Source organism: Bombus affinis, chromosome 1 (genome assembly GCF_024516045.1).
Source record: "Bombus affinis isolate iyBomAffi1 chromosome 1, iyBomAffi1.2, whole genome shotgun sequence".
Classification (NCBI taxonomy): domain Eukaryota; kingdom Metazoa; phylum Arthropoda; class Insecta; order Hymenoptera; family Apidae; genus Bombus; species Bombus affinis.
In genome coordinates this window covers 5212731-5231350 of record NC_066344.1, presented here as the reverse complement: position 1 = coordinate 5231350, position 18620 = coordinate 5212731, and the positions used below count along the sequence as shown (strand labels likewise).

General features: G+C 34.0%; 2 protein-coding genes across 7 annotated transcripts in view; one reads left to right on the top strand and one right to left on the bottom strand.

Annotated features, from left to right (window-relative positions):
- Nucleotides 1–46: 46 nt before the first annotated feature.
- Nucleotides 47–13657, bottom strand: LOC126915302 (divergent protein kinase domain 1C). Its single transcript, XM_050719876.1, has 4 exons — nt 13508–13657; nt 4785–4945; nt 3698–4385; nt 47–1968 (listed from the first exon to the last, which is right to left on the bottom strand). The coding sequence occupies exons 1-4, from the start codon at nt 13655–13657 to the stop codon at nt 1738–1740; spliced, it is 1230 nt and encodes a 409-aa protein (XP_050575833.1). The 3' UTR covers nt 47–1737.
- The window catches only part of LOC126915150 (glycogen-binding subunit 76A), a 156633-nt gene continuing 151563 nt past the window's right edge, over nt 13551–18620 (top strand). For 2 of the 6 annotated variants that reach the window (XM_050719615.1, XM_050719622.1), the window contains exon 1: nt 15790–17256. The gene's annotated coding sequence lies outside the window, so the exon portion shown is untranslated. Of the gene's footprint in view, nt 13684–15763; nt 17257–18620 lie in introns of those variants that run through there. The other 4 variants (XM_050719642.1, XR_007710067.1, XM_050719601.1 and 1 more) reach the window with 4 other exon arrangements.

The window sequence follows — 18620 nt, the reverse complement described above, 5'->3', positions numbered from 1 at the left end:
TTATTCAATACATAGAATTTAATGTAAACTGATTTTAAAAATTCGATTCACTTTACAAAATCTTTTATTTTGTAATGTACATTTATATTTACATTATCAATGTTTGATCATTAATGATTTTAATTTAAAGAGTAGGTATTAAATACACATATTTTAAGGTAATAAATAATTATTTACTTCCAAAATTAAGATGCGCAATAATTCTCCCACTAAAACAAATAACGCACAGAAATTATTTTGTTATTGGATCTTGCCAAATTCTATGATCAGTTGATTAACTAAAACTTAATATTAAATTTATAAATAGGTTCTTGCGCGTGAAATCTATATCGCAACGAATATAAAAATCTTAGCAACAAAATACAATTCTTTAACCGCTCTTTTAAATCGTACTATTTATTATTACAATTAAGTTAATAAATTTTTATTTAGTATTTAATAAGTTCTCAAGCCTTACGCGCGAATGCTAAAAATAACAGTATTCTTATACCTATCTTCAAGTTCTACCTAAGCGTATCGAATGTTTAATTTAAAGTACATAAGTAAGGCTACAATTACGTGTAAGGTAGTTGGTATTTGTGCTCGTTGTTGATAATATTATTTCTTTTCCTATTCTTATTACTATCACTAGCCTCTAGTGGTCGCTTATTTTATTATATTTTCCGAGTACAAAGATTATTTGTTTCTTTTCGTTTCTCTGGATTCGTAGAAAGTTAGAAATTTCCCGATTGTTCATTTCGATTCTCGCATATCTTATATTTTACATGGAGCTGCGCACAGCTCTCCGAATGAATGTAAATCAATTTCCAGGCTGATGTGACAATGAAGCTTAACGAACGACTACAAACGTCGGCCGTTTAGGGGTTTCTGTTTAATCAGTAAATGCGTGTCGAATATTCTATTAGCTTGTCACAAAAGTTTCTTTCATTTTGTAAGGAAATAATAGATGCACAACATTTTTTGTTTCTACTGGAACAAAATGGATCATACATAATTCAATAAACTAATATAAAATAAAAAATGTTACGCATCTATCGTTTCCTTATAAAACGAAAGAAACTTTTCGGACAACCTAATACTTATACCGTTATTCGAACGACAGCGATTTGTTCCATTAACTTCATAGTCATTCTAAAATCGTTAGTACCTTCATGCTTCAAAAATTAATGTATTTGTTTAAAATCACTTGTGTAAAATTTGGTTTATTTGAAATATTATTACGTATAAGAAGAATAAATAAACTCTAAAATAAATATATGTTCATTGGTTGGTACCTTTAAGTACGCGTAGACATTCGAATAAATTTCATTAATCCTTCAAGAAGTATATTAAATCGAAAGGTTAAATTATGAAAATGTAGAGGTTGATAAATTCTAAAAATAGATCGAATCTATTCATTTCCAAATATCATACTCCTCGTAGTTTAATATGTTCAGCGAATTTTTTAAAAAATTGCTATAGAGTTAATTAAACCATTTTATCAAAACTTAAAAGTTTCAACAAATTTCTCTCGTTTTATTTACAAATTTTTCAAGAAATTCATCGAAAGTATCGTTCTCATGTTTATACCTTCGATCGCTAATATCTTCTTGTGTAATAAAATTCTTATAAATTTCAACAATTCGCTCTTCTAACAACAGCTTTTGATAATTCGATCGAATACGTTTGAAAATATACCTATCTGTTCATGAACGAGGATCCTTTGGATTCTCGTGATTTTTTCGACCTAAAACGTTCCTATACGGAAGCAGCAACTTCTTGTTCCATTTCGTGCAGCATATTGTATAGTCGCGTCTTCAAATTATCCGAAACCGCAGCACGTGGTAAATGTTCAATGTCACTGGCTGGATTCGCGCATTGTCGTAAAAGAACTGCCAGTGTACTGGTGGTGTGCTCCGACATGAGTAATCCAGGAATTATGATAGTCCCCGAGAGAGTCCAACCGAGAAATATTTTCTCGCAGATGATCTGAAAAACGTCATAGCCGTTCGTTTTAATTTGCTCCCATAAAGTGTATTTTGATACATACGTGTGTCTTTCATCGAACAATTTTTAAAATTAAGTTTCATAAGTTCTACAATTCATGTACATTCGTGTTCGATCTCAATTAAAACTTTAACCAATGTGTTATGTATTGGCTTGGCAACTAAGTGATTGCGGATTTTGTCATTAGGTGGTATTCACAAAATCCGTAATCACTTAGTTGCCAACCCAATACATAGTTGCGCATTACAAGCTGGTGCAACTCGATTCAAAGGTTAATGCATATACTTATTATATTTTCAACACTATGATAGTAGAATATTTGTCTAACGTGTATCCTCTAGTCTGTGAGTAATCTGTGAGAATTTTTGAATAATCAAGAATCAACTTTTTTTGTCGAGTCAGCTTCGTTTCGTCGAGTTAAGCAAAACAGCTGATTCAAGAAAAATTAAGATTCAAATTTTGATATTATCGACAATGTTTGGCACGTTATGTTTCTATGTACATAAAGGGTATTTTTATTATATACTTTATGTTATACGAAAGTGTTATACATATAGTTTCATGGCACTAGTATATATTGTGTAAAATTTTATCGAGGAACTAACTGTATCTAGAGATAAAGTTACTCAAAAATAGAGAATCTTCCAATTAGTGTGAATAGCACGTAGGAAACCTTATACATCATACATACTATCCAGCATATAATCTTCTCGATATATATATATAATCTTGTCTTTCTACCCTATTTTTAGTCAATGTCTAATCGTATTTCATAAAATACGCTATTATCAAATAACAAAACATAACGACGTTCAAAAGTCTGCAACCAGACAGACGTTTTATATTTTTCCCAAAATCGCCTAAAGCAATTTCAAGCGTACCTTCATATTTATATTAATTATTATTCTTTTAATTCTCGCTTACGGAAGGGAAACTAGAAAATTTATTCGACTTAAAATTTGTCAAAATCGTTTACTTTAAGTTGCAATTGCGTACCACTCCGTACGCAAATTTCGAAAGAAGTATTAAACATTTGATTTAATCAATGGCTGACATACTTTCCCAGACTTTTGGAAAGTCTCAAACTATAGAAAAATGATGTTTTGACATAAACGGTCCGGTTCATCTGTGGAACACCAAAAATATGTTCGTTTACAGAGTGTTAACCTTTGGCAATGTAATTAACTGACGAACAATTTAGGATAAATAATTTAGAAAACAATTGTTCCTTTACGGCTGAAATATCCTAGGGTGCCCTTAGGTTATCAATATTATTTATATTGTCGATATTTTAAGGTTCATAACTAAAAAGATCATATATTATCGATACACTGTCAATATTTATCGACAAACCGTATTTTCGTTGCGAACTTTGAAATATTGACGATAGTTTTGATCGTCTGACGACAGCCTTGCATCTTTAGCCTCTTTTAGGATTAATATTTTATGAGTTAATCCTGATACGATCTCCAAACATTTTATCAAAAATCAATATTGCATTTAATCTAGATTTGCAATCAATTTTAACTGGGTAAACATTTCCAATGTTTCAATATTTTAAATAAAAAAATACGAGGCAACTAACATATGAAATATATAGCACCTTATTTCACATGGTTTGCTGCAGTCTTTTTCGAACTATATCGTAAAAGGATTAGCCTAACTCGATCTCGTCATTTATCGAATTAATTTTATTATCTCTGGTAATTACTTGTAAATTGTTGTTGGCGACCGGTGACTCGCATCGTTTGTTCTTCGAGCAGAAGGACCTGCAGTCGAAGTAGTCGCAGTCGTCGTGTTTCTCGCAGTTCTTCCCGTCCGCGGTGATACGGCTGATAATCGTTTTAGGAAACACCGCGTCCAGGTCGAGGAACTTGAGCTTCTGTCCACCGAGAGGCAAACCGAAATGGTTTATCTTCACATCGCACAGATGGATCGGCTCAGGAAAGTTGGTGTCGAGTTCTTCGAGCAGGTCCAGGATCATCACGGCCAGCTTCAATCTTTTCGCCCATTCCGGTTTCGAATCGGACAGAGCAAGGATTGTCGTGGGTGTTTCTATGGGTCGTACGTATTCGACCGCGTAGAAGGTTCCGCATGTGCCAATCAGCTGTGGAAAAATGTCCCTGTCCTCGTACAGTATGCTCATCAGGTACTCGTTCTCCTGTAACAGCGGCCAGAGATTTTCCATCTCGAGCTGTCGCCTTCTGGGCTCGGTCTCGACACGATGCGTACGAAGTCGTGCAAGCCTCTCTAATTGATGCTGTGACAGCGTCACGTTCAGCTTGCTAACGACCAGATCTTTGATCATGGTGTTGAAGTCCGTCTCAGATGGGAAATGCTTTATGCCAGTCGCGTCCGTCCAGAATAACGTCTCGTACTGCTCCATCGGTGTCTTCGTTCTGAAATCAGAGCCCTTGTTTCAAATGTCTTAGTTTTTGAACGATTATTTACGGTCGCATCGATCGCTACAACATTACAGTTTCTTCAAATTGCCTACACTCTAAACAGTAATTTTTCAACTCCAAAGTAGGCTTTTTCTTTACTAGTTTTTAGAAAATGGAATACGTTTCTATAATATTAGTTTCAACGTTTCAACAAAATTTGTAATTTACTCTTTATTTGATGTTGCACGAATTCTCGAAGTTTCTACGGTTTTACGAAATTGTAAATGATTTTTCGATCGTTCCGTCGAATACTGTATTTCGAGAATACCGTAAAATCAGAGAATTCCTTGATCCTAGATGTAAGCATCGAATTTTTCTCTGTGACATATATATTTGCAAAGAAAGGGAATAAACCTTGAGGCTTTGAACACAAGTCGGGTCGTCTCCCAGTGGGCCGAGAAAACCGCTTCTTTGCCAGTGTGAAGAGTTTCGCATGCGAGCGAGTGAATCCCTCTTTCCGAGCATAGCGGGTCGCAGAGAATTCCTATTGCAGCTCCTTTTTTGTGCGTGCTGCACTGAAATGAAAATTATGATCAGGTACCGTAAGAATAACGTTCGCATCGTAAAAGTTCCCTTCAAGGGATACGATTAAATTATCCTCAATTTCTTTTTACTCTTCTGAAATTCTGAAACATTTTTACAGCATGATCTTGTTACCAACTTGGTGTTCTCATTCTCATATTTTTCTTTATTTTTCATTGATTTACAGTATTTTTACGAGCATCCTTTCGGCTGAAGGGTTACGTAAAACGTCAAACCGGGACAGGGAACTCTTAAAGCAGTTTTATGACACGGGGCGAAATTTCTCGTAAACCAGACTCGGCCACTTTCCAACATCCTTTAAGATATTAATTTATTTCTTTTAACAATGTATGGTTTATTTCAAGGGTGGCCTCAACAATATGTAAAACGTCTCCTTTAAATTGTACTTCTTCTTTAAGATATTTCAATATTTACAAATTTCTGTTTAAATATATTTTAACATATTGCCTCGCTACCCGCCATATGCAACACAGTGTCAATAATCCCATGAAAAATAATCTACTTCAAAAAGACACGTTCGTGTAATTGAGCTTAACAAATTAAATTTCCATTGATTATTTTAAAAAGACGATGCCAGGTTAGAATTAACCAAGTGAATATTCCAATATTTTTGCTGTTCTCATCTACCGCAATGAAAGTTTCTTATTATTCTTACATTTTGATAATAGAAATTTTTAATTATCCGGAAGTCGAAATTTACAGATTATTTCTTGCAATTGTCCACCGAAAGTTACGTATAAATTCAAAATTACCGTTTCCTTCAAACAATTGATCTCTCATACGATCGAAACCGGTAACTTTCACGAAATAAACATCAAACGCATTTTTCTCCCGTTGCTTCCGATTTTACTTTGAAATAAAATTTCCGTACAAGTACCAAGGAACTAAAGAAGAGAATCTATTGCCTTGGAATTCCCGTTTATCTTGATACGTGAAATCGTAGTCACGTATCGTCTCGTCTGTCCCTCAATGAAATCGAACGACTTTCATTCAAGATATTTCCACGTTCGTCGCAACGTGACACCGATATTTGAATCGATCAAGTCGATCGGCGTGTAAAAGTCACGGTTTAAGGGATATCTCGTTGGCGAAAAGCGCCTCGGTTAGCTTTAAGTATCGTATAAGTTTCTTTTCTTACATTCATCGCGGACTCGTGTAAAACGGATTCCTTCGTATCTGTATAATCTACACGTACAGGACGTGTTACGTTCTTCGTTATGTATTTTGCTTTTAGAACCCATTTTAGAATGAAGTAAGGTTATTGTAAAAGCACGTTGCACACAGGGGGTTTCTTGAAACAGAATGAAGGAATATCGCGAGACTTTGGCCGAGTAATGGGTTAGTTTTCTCTTTGAGTCACGTATACGTGATATGTATACAGGGTGAGACATTGCAATTGTGCATTTAAAAAGATTTCTTTGTCTCTTCTTACACTGTAAGAGGACGTAGTCAGGAGGATTCGTCTCATTTAACTGAGCGAAGAATATTAAGATGTAATTCCCGTATGACAAATATCTCGACACGAGGCTCGACATTTTGAGGCACGTAACAGTAATGTTACATTAAACGGACTGTTTTCTATTGAAATTGTGTAAATTGTTACATCAAAGGATAGAATGATGAATCTTTCATTCTATGTTTCAAAAGCGTTATCTACGTGTCTTTTTAACTAATATCGAGAACAAGGACGTGGGAAGTAAAAGAAGACAACTGTATTGCGTGATATACAGATATTTTTTTAAAATATCACTTTTGGAATGTAAAGGGAAACATCTGCTTTGTCGGGAAGCTTTGTATAATGCTGAATATTAAATATTTCAAAATAGCAAGGCGTTACATTTTAGTACATTTAGTACTACATTTAGTAGTTTTATCAAACATATTAAAATTGTCCGAATTGTTATATCTCTAAAATTATCTTGCATTCGTTTATACGTAATACATTTATTCTTCTATGTTTCTATAATATTCCATTTCAGTAAAGAAATGTGACATGTTTTAAATATCGGATGTCTCCTAAGAAGAAGCAAAATCAGTAATAACCTTAAGCTTTGTAAAGTTAAGCTTATCTTGCAAGAAAATAAATTATCGACGAAAGTTTCTTTACGATTAAGAGAAGCGACAAAGATTTTCATCTTATGTAATTATCCAATAAAGTCTTGTTTACAGAAAATTTACCATTTTAGTTATGTTTTCACGTTCGAGTATACGATTTAGATAAATTACAATTAGATTATAGGGGTAATAATTTTGAGCCATGTTAAGATCCTTACGATTTTGATTTATCATCCTGATAACTGAGCTTTTCTACGTTTAAACACCCTGTAGATGCATGTGCAACACAAAAAGGCACGATAAATTGTCCATTCACAAACAAAGTTTCAAGGTATTTGCAATATAACTCTATACAAACGAAGGTTACTACAGGAACTCGTTTATGCGCGACAGCATGACCGATCTTTATATTACCGAATATTTGTTTTATCATACGATGATCAATTACACGTGTACTCGCGAATATTGACACTGCGTATTCATTAAAGATTTCATTACACTGATTTAATTGAACGTCTTGTATCTCTACCTTGTAATCCATTAAACATATTTGACAGCATCATCATTTAACCAGTTGTAGATTGATCCACCTGCGGTATTTTATGTTGTCTTTACGAATAATACATATATACAAGATGCATATCAAAATTTCATTTTTGATGACCATTAATAATTAATATTTTATACTATAATAATAATAATAATATAATAGTACAGTAATAGTAGTATAGTAATAGTATAATAATAATAATAATATTATTATTATTATTAATATTATTATAATAATTATTATATTATTATATTATATTATTATTATATTATATATTATATTATTATATTATTAATATTATTAATATTATTATTATTATTAATTATAATATTATTAATAATATTTATAATATTATAATAATATTATATATTATTAATATATTATTTTTAATATAATATATTATTATTATTATTAATATATTATTAATAATATTTATAATATTATAATAATATTATTAATAATATTTATATATAATAATATTATTAATAATATTATTAATAATATTAATAATATTTATAATATTATTAATAATATTTATTAGTAATATTATTAATAATATTATTATTAATAATATTTATTATTATAAATAATTTATTATAAAATAATTATTAATAATATTATAATTATTAATATTATTAATATTATTATAACAATATTATTATTATTACTAATTATAATATTATAATTATATATAATTATATAATATTATAATATTATAATTATAATAATATTAATATTATTAATAATATTATAATTAATAATAATAATAATAATAGTAATATTATTATTATTATTATTATCGATCTATCGGGATCTATTGGAATTCATCAAAGGTAAAGAAAAAATTATGAAAAAATCACGATTACGATGATCGTAAATATTTTTTAATCGACCGTAGGAGATAGTGTGTTTAATGTAAAATTACTGTTACATCGATCAAAATGTTAAACCTTGTCACTTTGGAATATTTCATATAGGAATGAAATTTGATAAACTCGATTATTTTCCCAGCGAAATTATCATTGGTATTTTATAAACGTTATAAAAAGACCGAAATTTATCATGACCTTCTTCTTCACAGTACATCTGTCTTCTTTCACGATGTCCCTGTATTTATGTACGTACTACTTTTTGCCTACTACTCCAAGTTCACAAGGAAAGAAACGCTAATCCTTATTGTCGTCCCAGAACCACAAGTACGAACACTCGAGAAACGCGCAACCAGAAGGAGGAGGTTCTCGTTCACCGCGAGAGCTAAAACAAATTACGGTGCCACCACGAAGTGCTGATAAAACAAATAAAATAAGTAGAAATGAATCTTCAACGTGCAATAGCGCTGTCAACAATGAGAAATGTGTTAACAATACATTTCCCGCTGATCACGTACAAATGTATATTTAACTGCTGATTACATAAAAAGATACCGAATACTTTTTCGGCCGTAGAAAGTTTCTTCGATGAATAATTTCAAATTACGTATTATAATATAATCGTTAAATTTTGTACGTTAATACTTTTTCCGAGGCTCTGTGTATTGCCATGATATCAGTTATAATTTATTATTACAGTACATCTATTGGCTATTGAAAAACTGCAACAAGTTTTACTTTGTTTAATAGCGTATAGTATAAGGCGAATGAAATAATAACTTACAACGAAACGATTAAAAAATAAAAACAGTGTAAAATATTTAATTTGCACGGTACACGAGAAGAATATTTTTTTACTTATTTTTGTTACTTTCTTGATTTCGAGCAATTTGTTGGATTCTCAACTATAGGTAACAAATCCAGGAAATTTCATAAACAATCAGATAAAGAATCATTTTTGAAATGTTTAACAGACACCAATTATTGTATCCTAAAATTGTTTATCACATTTTTTGCATTTATTCATTTGCATTAAATAAATATCAGCAGGTGATCCAATATCATGTAATATCATTTAACGTAATTGGCAAACAAGTGAAAATATGCACAAACACGTACTTCCACGTGAAGTCCGTCAAACAGGATGAGGAAGAATGTTTTAAATGTTTTAATCGCAAAAATAAGAATTTCGTGGGTGGATGGACGATTCATGTAGTCGAATTTTTACGTTCGATCTGTAGATGTTGGGGCATCGTTCGGAATGAGAGCAATAAAAGTGAATTATTCTCTTGCCGCGTGGGCGATACTTGCGTTACATACAGGCACGCGTGTATTCGTACACGTATAGCTAGTTTCACGTGCGTATAACCGGTACAACACACGTTTGGGTCTGTGCATACTGTAGACTATGCACAACGATATTTTTAGTCGTCGTGACCGCCATGATGAGAGGATTTCTCGAGTAGAGGCGGATCCCATAACATGCGTGTCACGCGCCTTTATGCACCGTAACGTCCATGTAACGTTTCGGATGAACTTTTTCGAAAGCCATCATCCTATCTGGGCCAAGTTTATACCAGCCGAGGTCCCACGTTTTTTCGCGCATTTTCCTATGCATCCTGGGATAGAAAAACGGAGGAATGTTAGGATTATCTTGTTCCGGGGGTAATCAAATTTCTGCGAATCACGAGCAATTTCAGTGGCGCTTCATGGAATTCTGTTGACTTGCAAAAGTTTTGAGTACAGGTGGGAAGTATCAGAAAGCGATTCTTCCGGGATTTGGTGAAATTCCTTTCACCTGTAGATGGGTCAAACCCTTTCTAAATACGTAGAAATTACGCCTTTGAATTCTAATCACTCGAATTTTTATTCTCGTTAGAAAAGATCGCTAACGTTTCACTTGATAAACGATTGCATAATCGGGTAGAAAAATTATGAGACAAGTATTTTGGAACCTTTTCAGACTCGTTGAAAGACTAGAACAGTAACAAAATTGGGCTCTGATAATTCGATTTACCTATGGTAATTTGGCCAAATACAATTAATGGGAAAAACGATATACTAAACAATATAAATATTAGTAAAATAGTTTCAGGAACAAAGGTCTTTGCATACTTCATGTTATGACATATTATGAGCAATGCAGCAATATTTTACAATTATCAAGGTTAAGGAATGAGCTTTATCTACATATAAAATAAATGGTTTAAAATTCATAAGCATGATATATCGTTCATATAGCGTCGGAATATCAAGATTACGGAATAAATTCAGTACAAGTAGTTTGTGCTGAATGTTTTGAAAGATGTTGAACGATCTATGAGTCACTATCAAGTTTAAGTATACATATAACGTTGTAGTATATCAGTGTTGTAAAATAAATATCGCCGATCGAACATAATATCTCGGCGCTTAAATTATTCAATAACGTACGATCAGCATTTATGATTTTACTTCTTATATTTGTACAACACTACAGGCAGAAAACCATTAAAAGAAAGATAATTTAACACGAGGATCATCCGGAGACATTTTTTCGCGACCTCGCGTGCGTTGGATAATGCATTACGTAAACGTTTTCGTTCTTAATATTCCAGCATGATGATAGTGTGGCTTGAATGTAATGAGTAGTGACACTAAGCTGGCATTCGATGCTTTACCACATCGATGCAACCACTCTCTCGGCAAATTTAATTTATAGCCACGTTCAATTAATGTTTTTTCTACCGCCGGAGAATATTAATCCACTTATAATCAGCGTTTTATATGGTCATAGAAAGCTGTGAACGATCGCAACAAGTGCACGAGTCATGCTGAATTATAAATTTACATATACAGCGACTCACAAAAGTATTTGAACGCTTATAGAAAGCTTTGACGAATATGTACATATATTATGCGCGCCATACGAAACGTTTCGCATTTTCATTAGCAGTGTGATGAATAGACCGTGAATTTTTTGCAATCTTTGAAAATATAACTGAAGAAATGCAATCGAAACAGCGATTTGTTTATTAAATATTATAGTAAATATACTACTCTGGATATTTTATATATATAGTTTCGTACATTATGTTCAAAATTTCACACAAACGCTTAAAAATTGTAATGCAGTAACTCAATGGCTTGACTCTCGCCATTACGTTGACAAAGTTTGGAAAAGAAAAAAGAAACCGAAGGTGTACATAGAAAAATATTTAAGTAATAGTTCATTGTTCGTTATATTAATATCGGTATATAATAACATGATTATTCATAACTTATATTACTTTTTCAACTAAATAGTAAACAGCTTGTATCTTCGATACACATTTTTAAATTGGTTCCAAATTTGACCAACGTCAGTATCATAGTCGTATCTCGTTACAGTGCTTGGAAAATTTGAAAATGTTTTATACAATACACGCATAGTATATATGTATATATATATAAATATTTCCTATGGTAAGTATTCAAATAATTTTCGTGAGGAACTATTGGGTTGGCAACTAAGTGATTACTTTTGACAATACCACTTATTGACAAAATCCGCAATCACTTAATCGCCAATCCAATATTAGACTGTTTCGATAGGTATCAGGTAGTGTTCATTGGATGAGAAGAATAAACACAAGCGATTGAAATCGTTATTAACATGTTCATTTCGTACGTCCTAGACTTAAATCAACACGCAATACTTTTGCGATATATATATATATATATATACATATATGTGTGTGTGTGTATAATAGATGTGATACTGACTCGTTGTTACATGACTCATTGTCATGTGTAATGGAAATTGTGCTGTTTAGAAGTTTCATCGATCAACTTAATGAATCGAGGAGTACAAAAAAAATGATGACATTGAAAGCACTGTTTTCTAATTATCAATTATTATTTACGTGATTTTCTTGCGACGAATGAACTTATATAGGTAATCATAACTCATTTGTTTCTAAAGAATTGAGCATCGATCGTGTATACTTATATAATGAAATTCATTCTAGGAGGCTCGATTAAAGATCACGAAATTTTGAACAAGTTTCACAAATACAGAATGAATTTTGTACGAAAATTTGTTTTTATTCGTTTACATATGGCTCAGGTAATGGAAGTTTGACGAGCAGCGAACGTGATATAAAATCGAATTCCATTGCAGCCACGTGCGTTGAACGGTAATCCATTTATAATGAGAACATAACACAGTGAAAATCTCTTAAACTGTGCTTAAGTGAATATTTCTGACGACTATAACAGCTGCACGAAGGACGTGTTAAAGCGATTATAAATTGTAAAGTAAATCACAGACGAGATAAATCGAGCACCTTTTCTTAAAATTTTTTTAATTTCCTACAAAGACGTGAATATTATTATGAAGACGCGCGAATGTATCATCAACAACGATTCTCAACTTCTATGAAACGCATAAGTGGCGAAATTCCGCTGTATAACGAATACTATCTTCCTCAATCATATATATATATATATATGAGGGTTGTATCGCAGGGTTGTATATATATCTATCATATATATCATTTTTCACAAAAATCCTAAACAGCTGAGAAAGGAATATTTCATGCATTGTCCCATTCATCGTCGTCTATTTGATATTTTGAAAGACTTCCCTTCGAACGGCCTATTCATACATGATTTTATTTTTCTAGGAAACCAGTCAAATTCTAAGGGCACATTCAAAAGAATGTAAATAGACGGTCTGCGGAGACGGGGATATCTCGCAAGTTTGCTTGTTTCTATTCAGTAAGCACTACGCAGAGGGCTTGTAACGATGTAAACACACAGAGGTAAGGACGGGAAAATTTTCTTTCCTAGATTCGTAGATTCACACGTGAAATTGGCACTGTACCGTGCTACAGAATCAGTTCGTTTCGTGCACGTTGGGAGAGCGCGTGCGTGCCCGTTTATTCAGTCCCTGTCCCTTTCTCTCTACCCTCTTACGGTTTTCACCCCTTCGCGAGCGTGACCCTAGTGCGACCTGTCTATACGATCTCTGCGTACGGTGCGTGTATGTCGTGTGTGATATAGTTGTGCACGGTGAAACGTGTCTCGAAAGAACTCACCACGTTGGATACGTGCCGCCAAGCTTCAAGGTTCGTGCACATAATACCCCAGTGAAGGAGCAGGTAGACAACGAGAACCATGGTCGTGAAGAGAAGTATCGTGATCACCTTGTAGTGGTACATGAAACCAGGCAATCGTCGGACGTTCATGATCCTGAGGTTTTCTTCTGTTCAGGGTAAGTCGAAGAATATTTATCACGTTTCTTCTGTACTCTTTTTTCTCTCTTTCGTTTACTCGCTCCGGGATATTCGTCAATATCTGCGATGTCGTCGTTCGCGTTCGATGTATCCCTTTCTTTACCAGCTGTCTCGTCGACGACGTCCCCGACGGCGCATCGCGAGGACGTCTCGCGTTTAATCTGTTCGCGACTCGCTCATTCGCTTGACTCTTTTTCCGAGCGTTGTCCCGACGACACGATCGTCGCCCGACCGGTGCCGTACGCTTGTGGCAATGCGGCATAATCTGCGGCACATGCGAGCGTCGCGACGCCGCGCCTCTCGCGGCGAATCTTCCGATAGCGTCTGTTGCGCAGGCTCGTATTCATTTAGACTAGTTCACGGAAAAATTCGAATTTCGCTCGATCACCGTTCGCACACTGTGCCGTTCTACCGCCAACGATTCCTTCGTACAGTCGGTGATTTAATATATTGGGGACGGGGAGAGCGACAGGGTAAAGGTTAGAACTGTTGAGAGGTTATTTTCGAGGTGTTTTCATACATTTCGAGATGTTTGTGTAAATGACGTGAAATCAACGATTTAATTTAAGATTTGCGTACATGGACAGATTCCGCGATGATACTCGTGCGTTCTCGGATGTAGGTGAAGCTCATTGGTTATTTTGATTGGAGAGTTTTCCTTTTTGTATCGATTATTTGTGTGGAAAAAGCCATACGAGTCTCGCCTTACGTTGTTTGATATAAAGTTTAACCTCATTGAGGGTGAATTTATTTAAATTAGATAATATTTACTTGAATCATATTTACAGATATTTGATGAGTTGGATCGATATTGGAAGATATTTTTAATTATCCGAGAAAAATATTGTACGTTATTGTACATACGTGGTTATTATATATCTTTGGAATCATGTTTGAATAAAACAACATGTACATACACATGCACGCGTATCGTATGTATGGTTCCCTTCAGGGATTAATTATCCACGAATGTGTTGATCAATTATAATATTAACTATAGAAAGGAAAATAATAAATTAACGAATAATTTGTTTGAAGCAAAGTAAAAAGAATATACTAAATCATACTACATTTTACCGATGTTTTTTTTTAATTGAAAAGTTTACGAAAGTTTATTAGATTTTACCAATTATTACAAAATTGGCACGTTTCTCGCATTAATTTAATTTTTTTATTTTTATCATGTGTCTCATCGTACATCTTACAAGCAATTGTCACAGATAGAACTTATTTCTGCTATATTTATCACTTTCATTACACTTTCACGATAGACAGTTGGGTGTAGTGATGTATTTACATTGAATGGAATCGAATTACACTAAAGAAACAGTTGCATCGTTTTGTTCAAATTGCGTTTGAGGATTAGCTCGGCGAAGGTTTTACATGCACGTACGACGTTGTATCTCTAACTGTTCTACATTGCCTGCTACTGTAGAAATTTTTTGCTGGCTCATCATCATCGTACATGTGCACACTCTAGTTTTACGATAGTGTGGACTTGTTCGAAACGAACGAGGGGAGCTTTTAATTGGAGGTCCAGCTGGTGCTGCCTCCTTTGTCGTGCTACGAGATAGACGTTACAAAAGTTAGAACGATCGTTGATGCAGTCAGCGTGAACTTCCTGGAAAATTTGAATGTAAAGAAAAGTTTCTTTTTTAAGAATTTAATATCACGACACTTTCTATATGTACTTATTACTTATTTATCACTTATTTTACGGATAATTCAAATTTTTTTATTCGATAAAAATATACTCAAATTTTCCTTGTATCAAATACATTTTTAAGGAAATTAGGCTAGGAATTTTCAGCCAAAAAATTGAATAGTATTCCAGAATTTGAACGTACAATTAAATCTGACCTATTTATTGGAAAAGCAAAAATCGATCTTTTGGCTGATAGAGGAAATGTTGTGCAATTGATGTAATTGCTTGTGCTAATTACAATGTCAATTTTGGGGTATTCAACGCATATGAGTATTTCTTAATTATGAAATTGTTATTACATACTTAACATTTATAGATGCTATTACACTTATATTATTCTTAAACTCATAGAAAATGGGTTTAGAAATTCTTGCTTTTTATTTCGTAAGATGTTGCATTTTTTCGTGTCATAATAATATTCGGTTAAAATAGGATCTGTAATAGAGATATTTGATAAGATCATTAATAGAACCCTTCTAATTAAATAGCTCAACATTCTATGTATTTGACATTTACAAACCTTTTAAATTTATAAATTTAATAATAATGAGAAATCATATATCTAAGTAACCCGCTCAGATGTAACATTTTATCTTTATTTCAGTTATCTATTATCTTTAAAATTATTCCATATATCCAATACATTTTCTCAAATTAATTTGTACATCGGTCTTCTTCACCCCATCTACTCACCCCTATACACGAAATATTTTAACGTAATCGAATATAATAACGATAAGATATTATGTTTCATCCCTGTGATTCAATAAGATTCAGTACATCCACACCATTTAACATTTTTCCAAGCAAAGTTTTTACATCACTCTCATCCGCTCTTACGCAATAATAATAAAAAGTCACATTTTTAACTAATTTAGTAAAATCTAACATACTTAAATCATCTAAGTAGCAAAGTTGGCAAATTATTTCCAATACGCGAATACGTCGTGTTCAACTTTTCCAATATATTAAATATCGAATATAACTATCCTCATCCGTACTCACAAAATACTTCAACGCTACTTTCCGCGCGTCAATTACACCAATTGACCGCTCGTGCACCGCTAGCGTTGCGACAATACCGTTGATGATATGGTAATTGTTCCTCCTATCGTTTTCACCGATAAATAAACCTACATTCGTAGAATTTAGATTTCTGAAAAATTTGTTCAAAAGATACCAAATTCACCGTAGAGGTTCAAAATGAAAATTGGCTCGCGATACTTCTTCAATATTTTCCCTTATTGCGCAACATCCTAGTTCCAACCTCGTCGCCCTATCTCAAACTCCATTAAAACTTCTACAATTTTGACAGAAACCTGGTGCGGCGACTTTATCCTGGTGTGGCTTTCGTGGGTCGTTCTTAGACCGCGTTCACAAGCCATCATCCGTTTCCCCTCCCTTGGCGAAGCGTGCGTTGGCCGAATCTCGCAGAAACGATTCGTAGCAGTTTCCAAATTGCGCGCGGTCCCGCGTATCGCGAAAGAGGGACGCACCTGCATGCTGCTCGGCGCGCAGCTGCGACCTTCGACGCCCTTGTGCCGGCGGTCGTGCTACGCGACGCCCGTCCTCGTCATTTTTACGCCGGACGCACGCACGGCCACGCGCGCGGTTCGTTCGTCCGCTCTGCTTGCTTCCCGTTAAGACGCAGATCCCGGCCGTTCTCCGTGTTTCTCCACCGTCACGTTCCCCCGTAACGCGAGACAAACAGTGTGCTTTCACCCCCGTGAACGCTACTATTTCCGCCGGAGCATACCGGTGCTGTCAGCCGTGTCCTCGCGAGTGCATTTCGCTAAACGGCCCTCTGGAAGGGGCACCAGTGAAAGGATCGCCTGGCGGAAAGTCGGTGAGTGCCGCGCGAACCAGCACGCGTTTGCTTCCACGCTTCTTCCTGTTCACTCACCCTCCGCGACATCGTGTACCTGCGCAATAGATTTAAAGGGCCTCGTAGGGAACGCTTCAGGAAATTGTCTGGATTTTTTTTGTATGATTTAATAAACGATTTATAGGAAGTGATAGAGCATTAGTGAATTGACACAAGTGACGACGTTGCTGGTTATAGAGTTTTGTTATACAAGTTTTTTGCGATTATTGCAGCACAGTGCAGTAGAATAGAAATTGTAAGAAATCGTCGAACTCGTATGGAAATTTAGCGAATGATAATGTCAGCGAACTGACAAGTGATACGTTGCTACGTATGTTGCACGATATTCTTTAAATCTGTAGAATACAAATTGTAGCTGATTCTCAACATTGTATAATAACTTAAGAAATGAATAGCATTTTAACGAACTGATAAGTGACGCGTTGTTGCTTCTGCAGCTTTATTACACGGTATTTTATAAGTACAGCGATACGATTTTTACCATACAAATTGTAGAAAATTGACAACTTTGTACAGTAAGTTATTAAATGATAATGTTAATAAATTGACAAATATCGTGTTGTTGTTTATAGACTTTTGTCGCGCGAGTAATTCGTTTAATTTTTACCACTTCAGACGAGATAATTAACTGAATCGTAAGTTTGTAAAATTTACTTGTTGAGCTTGACTTGGTTTAGTAACAACCTTGCAACTATTGTGCAAAAATATTAAGTATACATGCGATTTGTAAAGTTTTCTTGTATACTATTGGTTTAATTAGGTCAATCAATCTTTTTTGTTGCGTTAGAGAGGAATTCGTCGAGATGTAGCGGCGATAGTGACATAGCCGGTGTTTTAATGTTTATGACATTGGAACAGTTATATTTGCAATGTTGTTCGACATTTTAACTTCCAGTTATATTTTTGAATAAATTAAAAGTTATACGTTGTTACAGTTGTTAACATGAAATAAGCGAAAAGTTCGACTGTTTTACATCTATGTTTTACAATTGAATATGTATGCTCTATATTTGTATTTCCGTGATAACAAACAATCGGCGATTTTGTTTTCTCTTAACCGATGGTGTTAACTGTTTCTGTTTTGATTACTGCTAGGGTACTTGATGGAAGTAGGTGTTAGATTGTTTTCAAAGGGAAGCCTAACTGTAACGAAGATATACACGTATATACTTGTTTTGATGATTGTGCTTAATTTTGTCAAGGGGAATGTCAAGTATCTGTGTTGATTGACATTGAAGCAGATAAGCAATTCTTCGTTTGCATTATACGAAGCAACTGTTAGGGCGTATCAAATTGTCTAATTTATTCTTCGATTATTTAAAAAT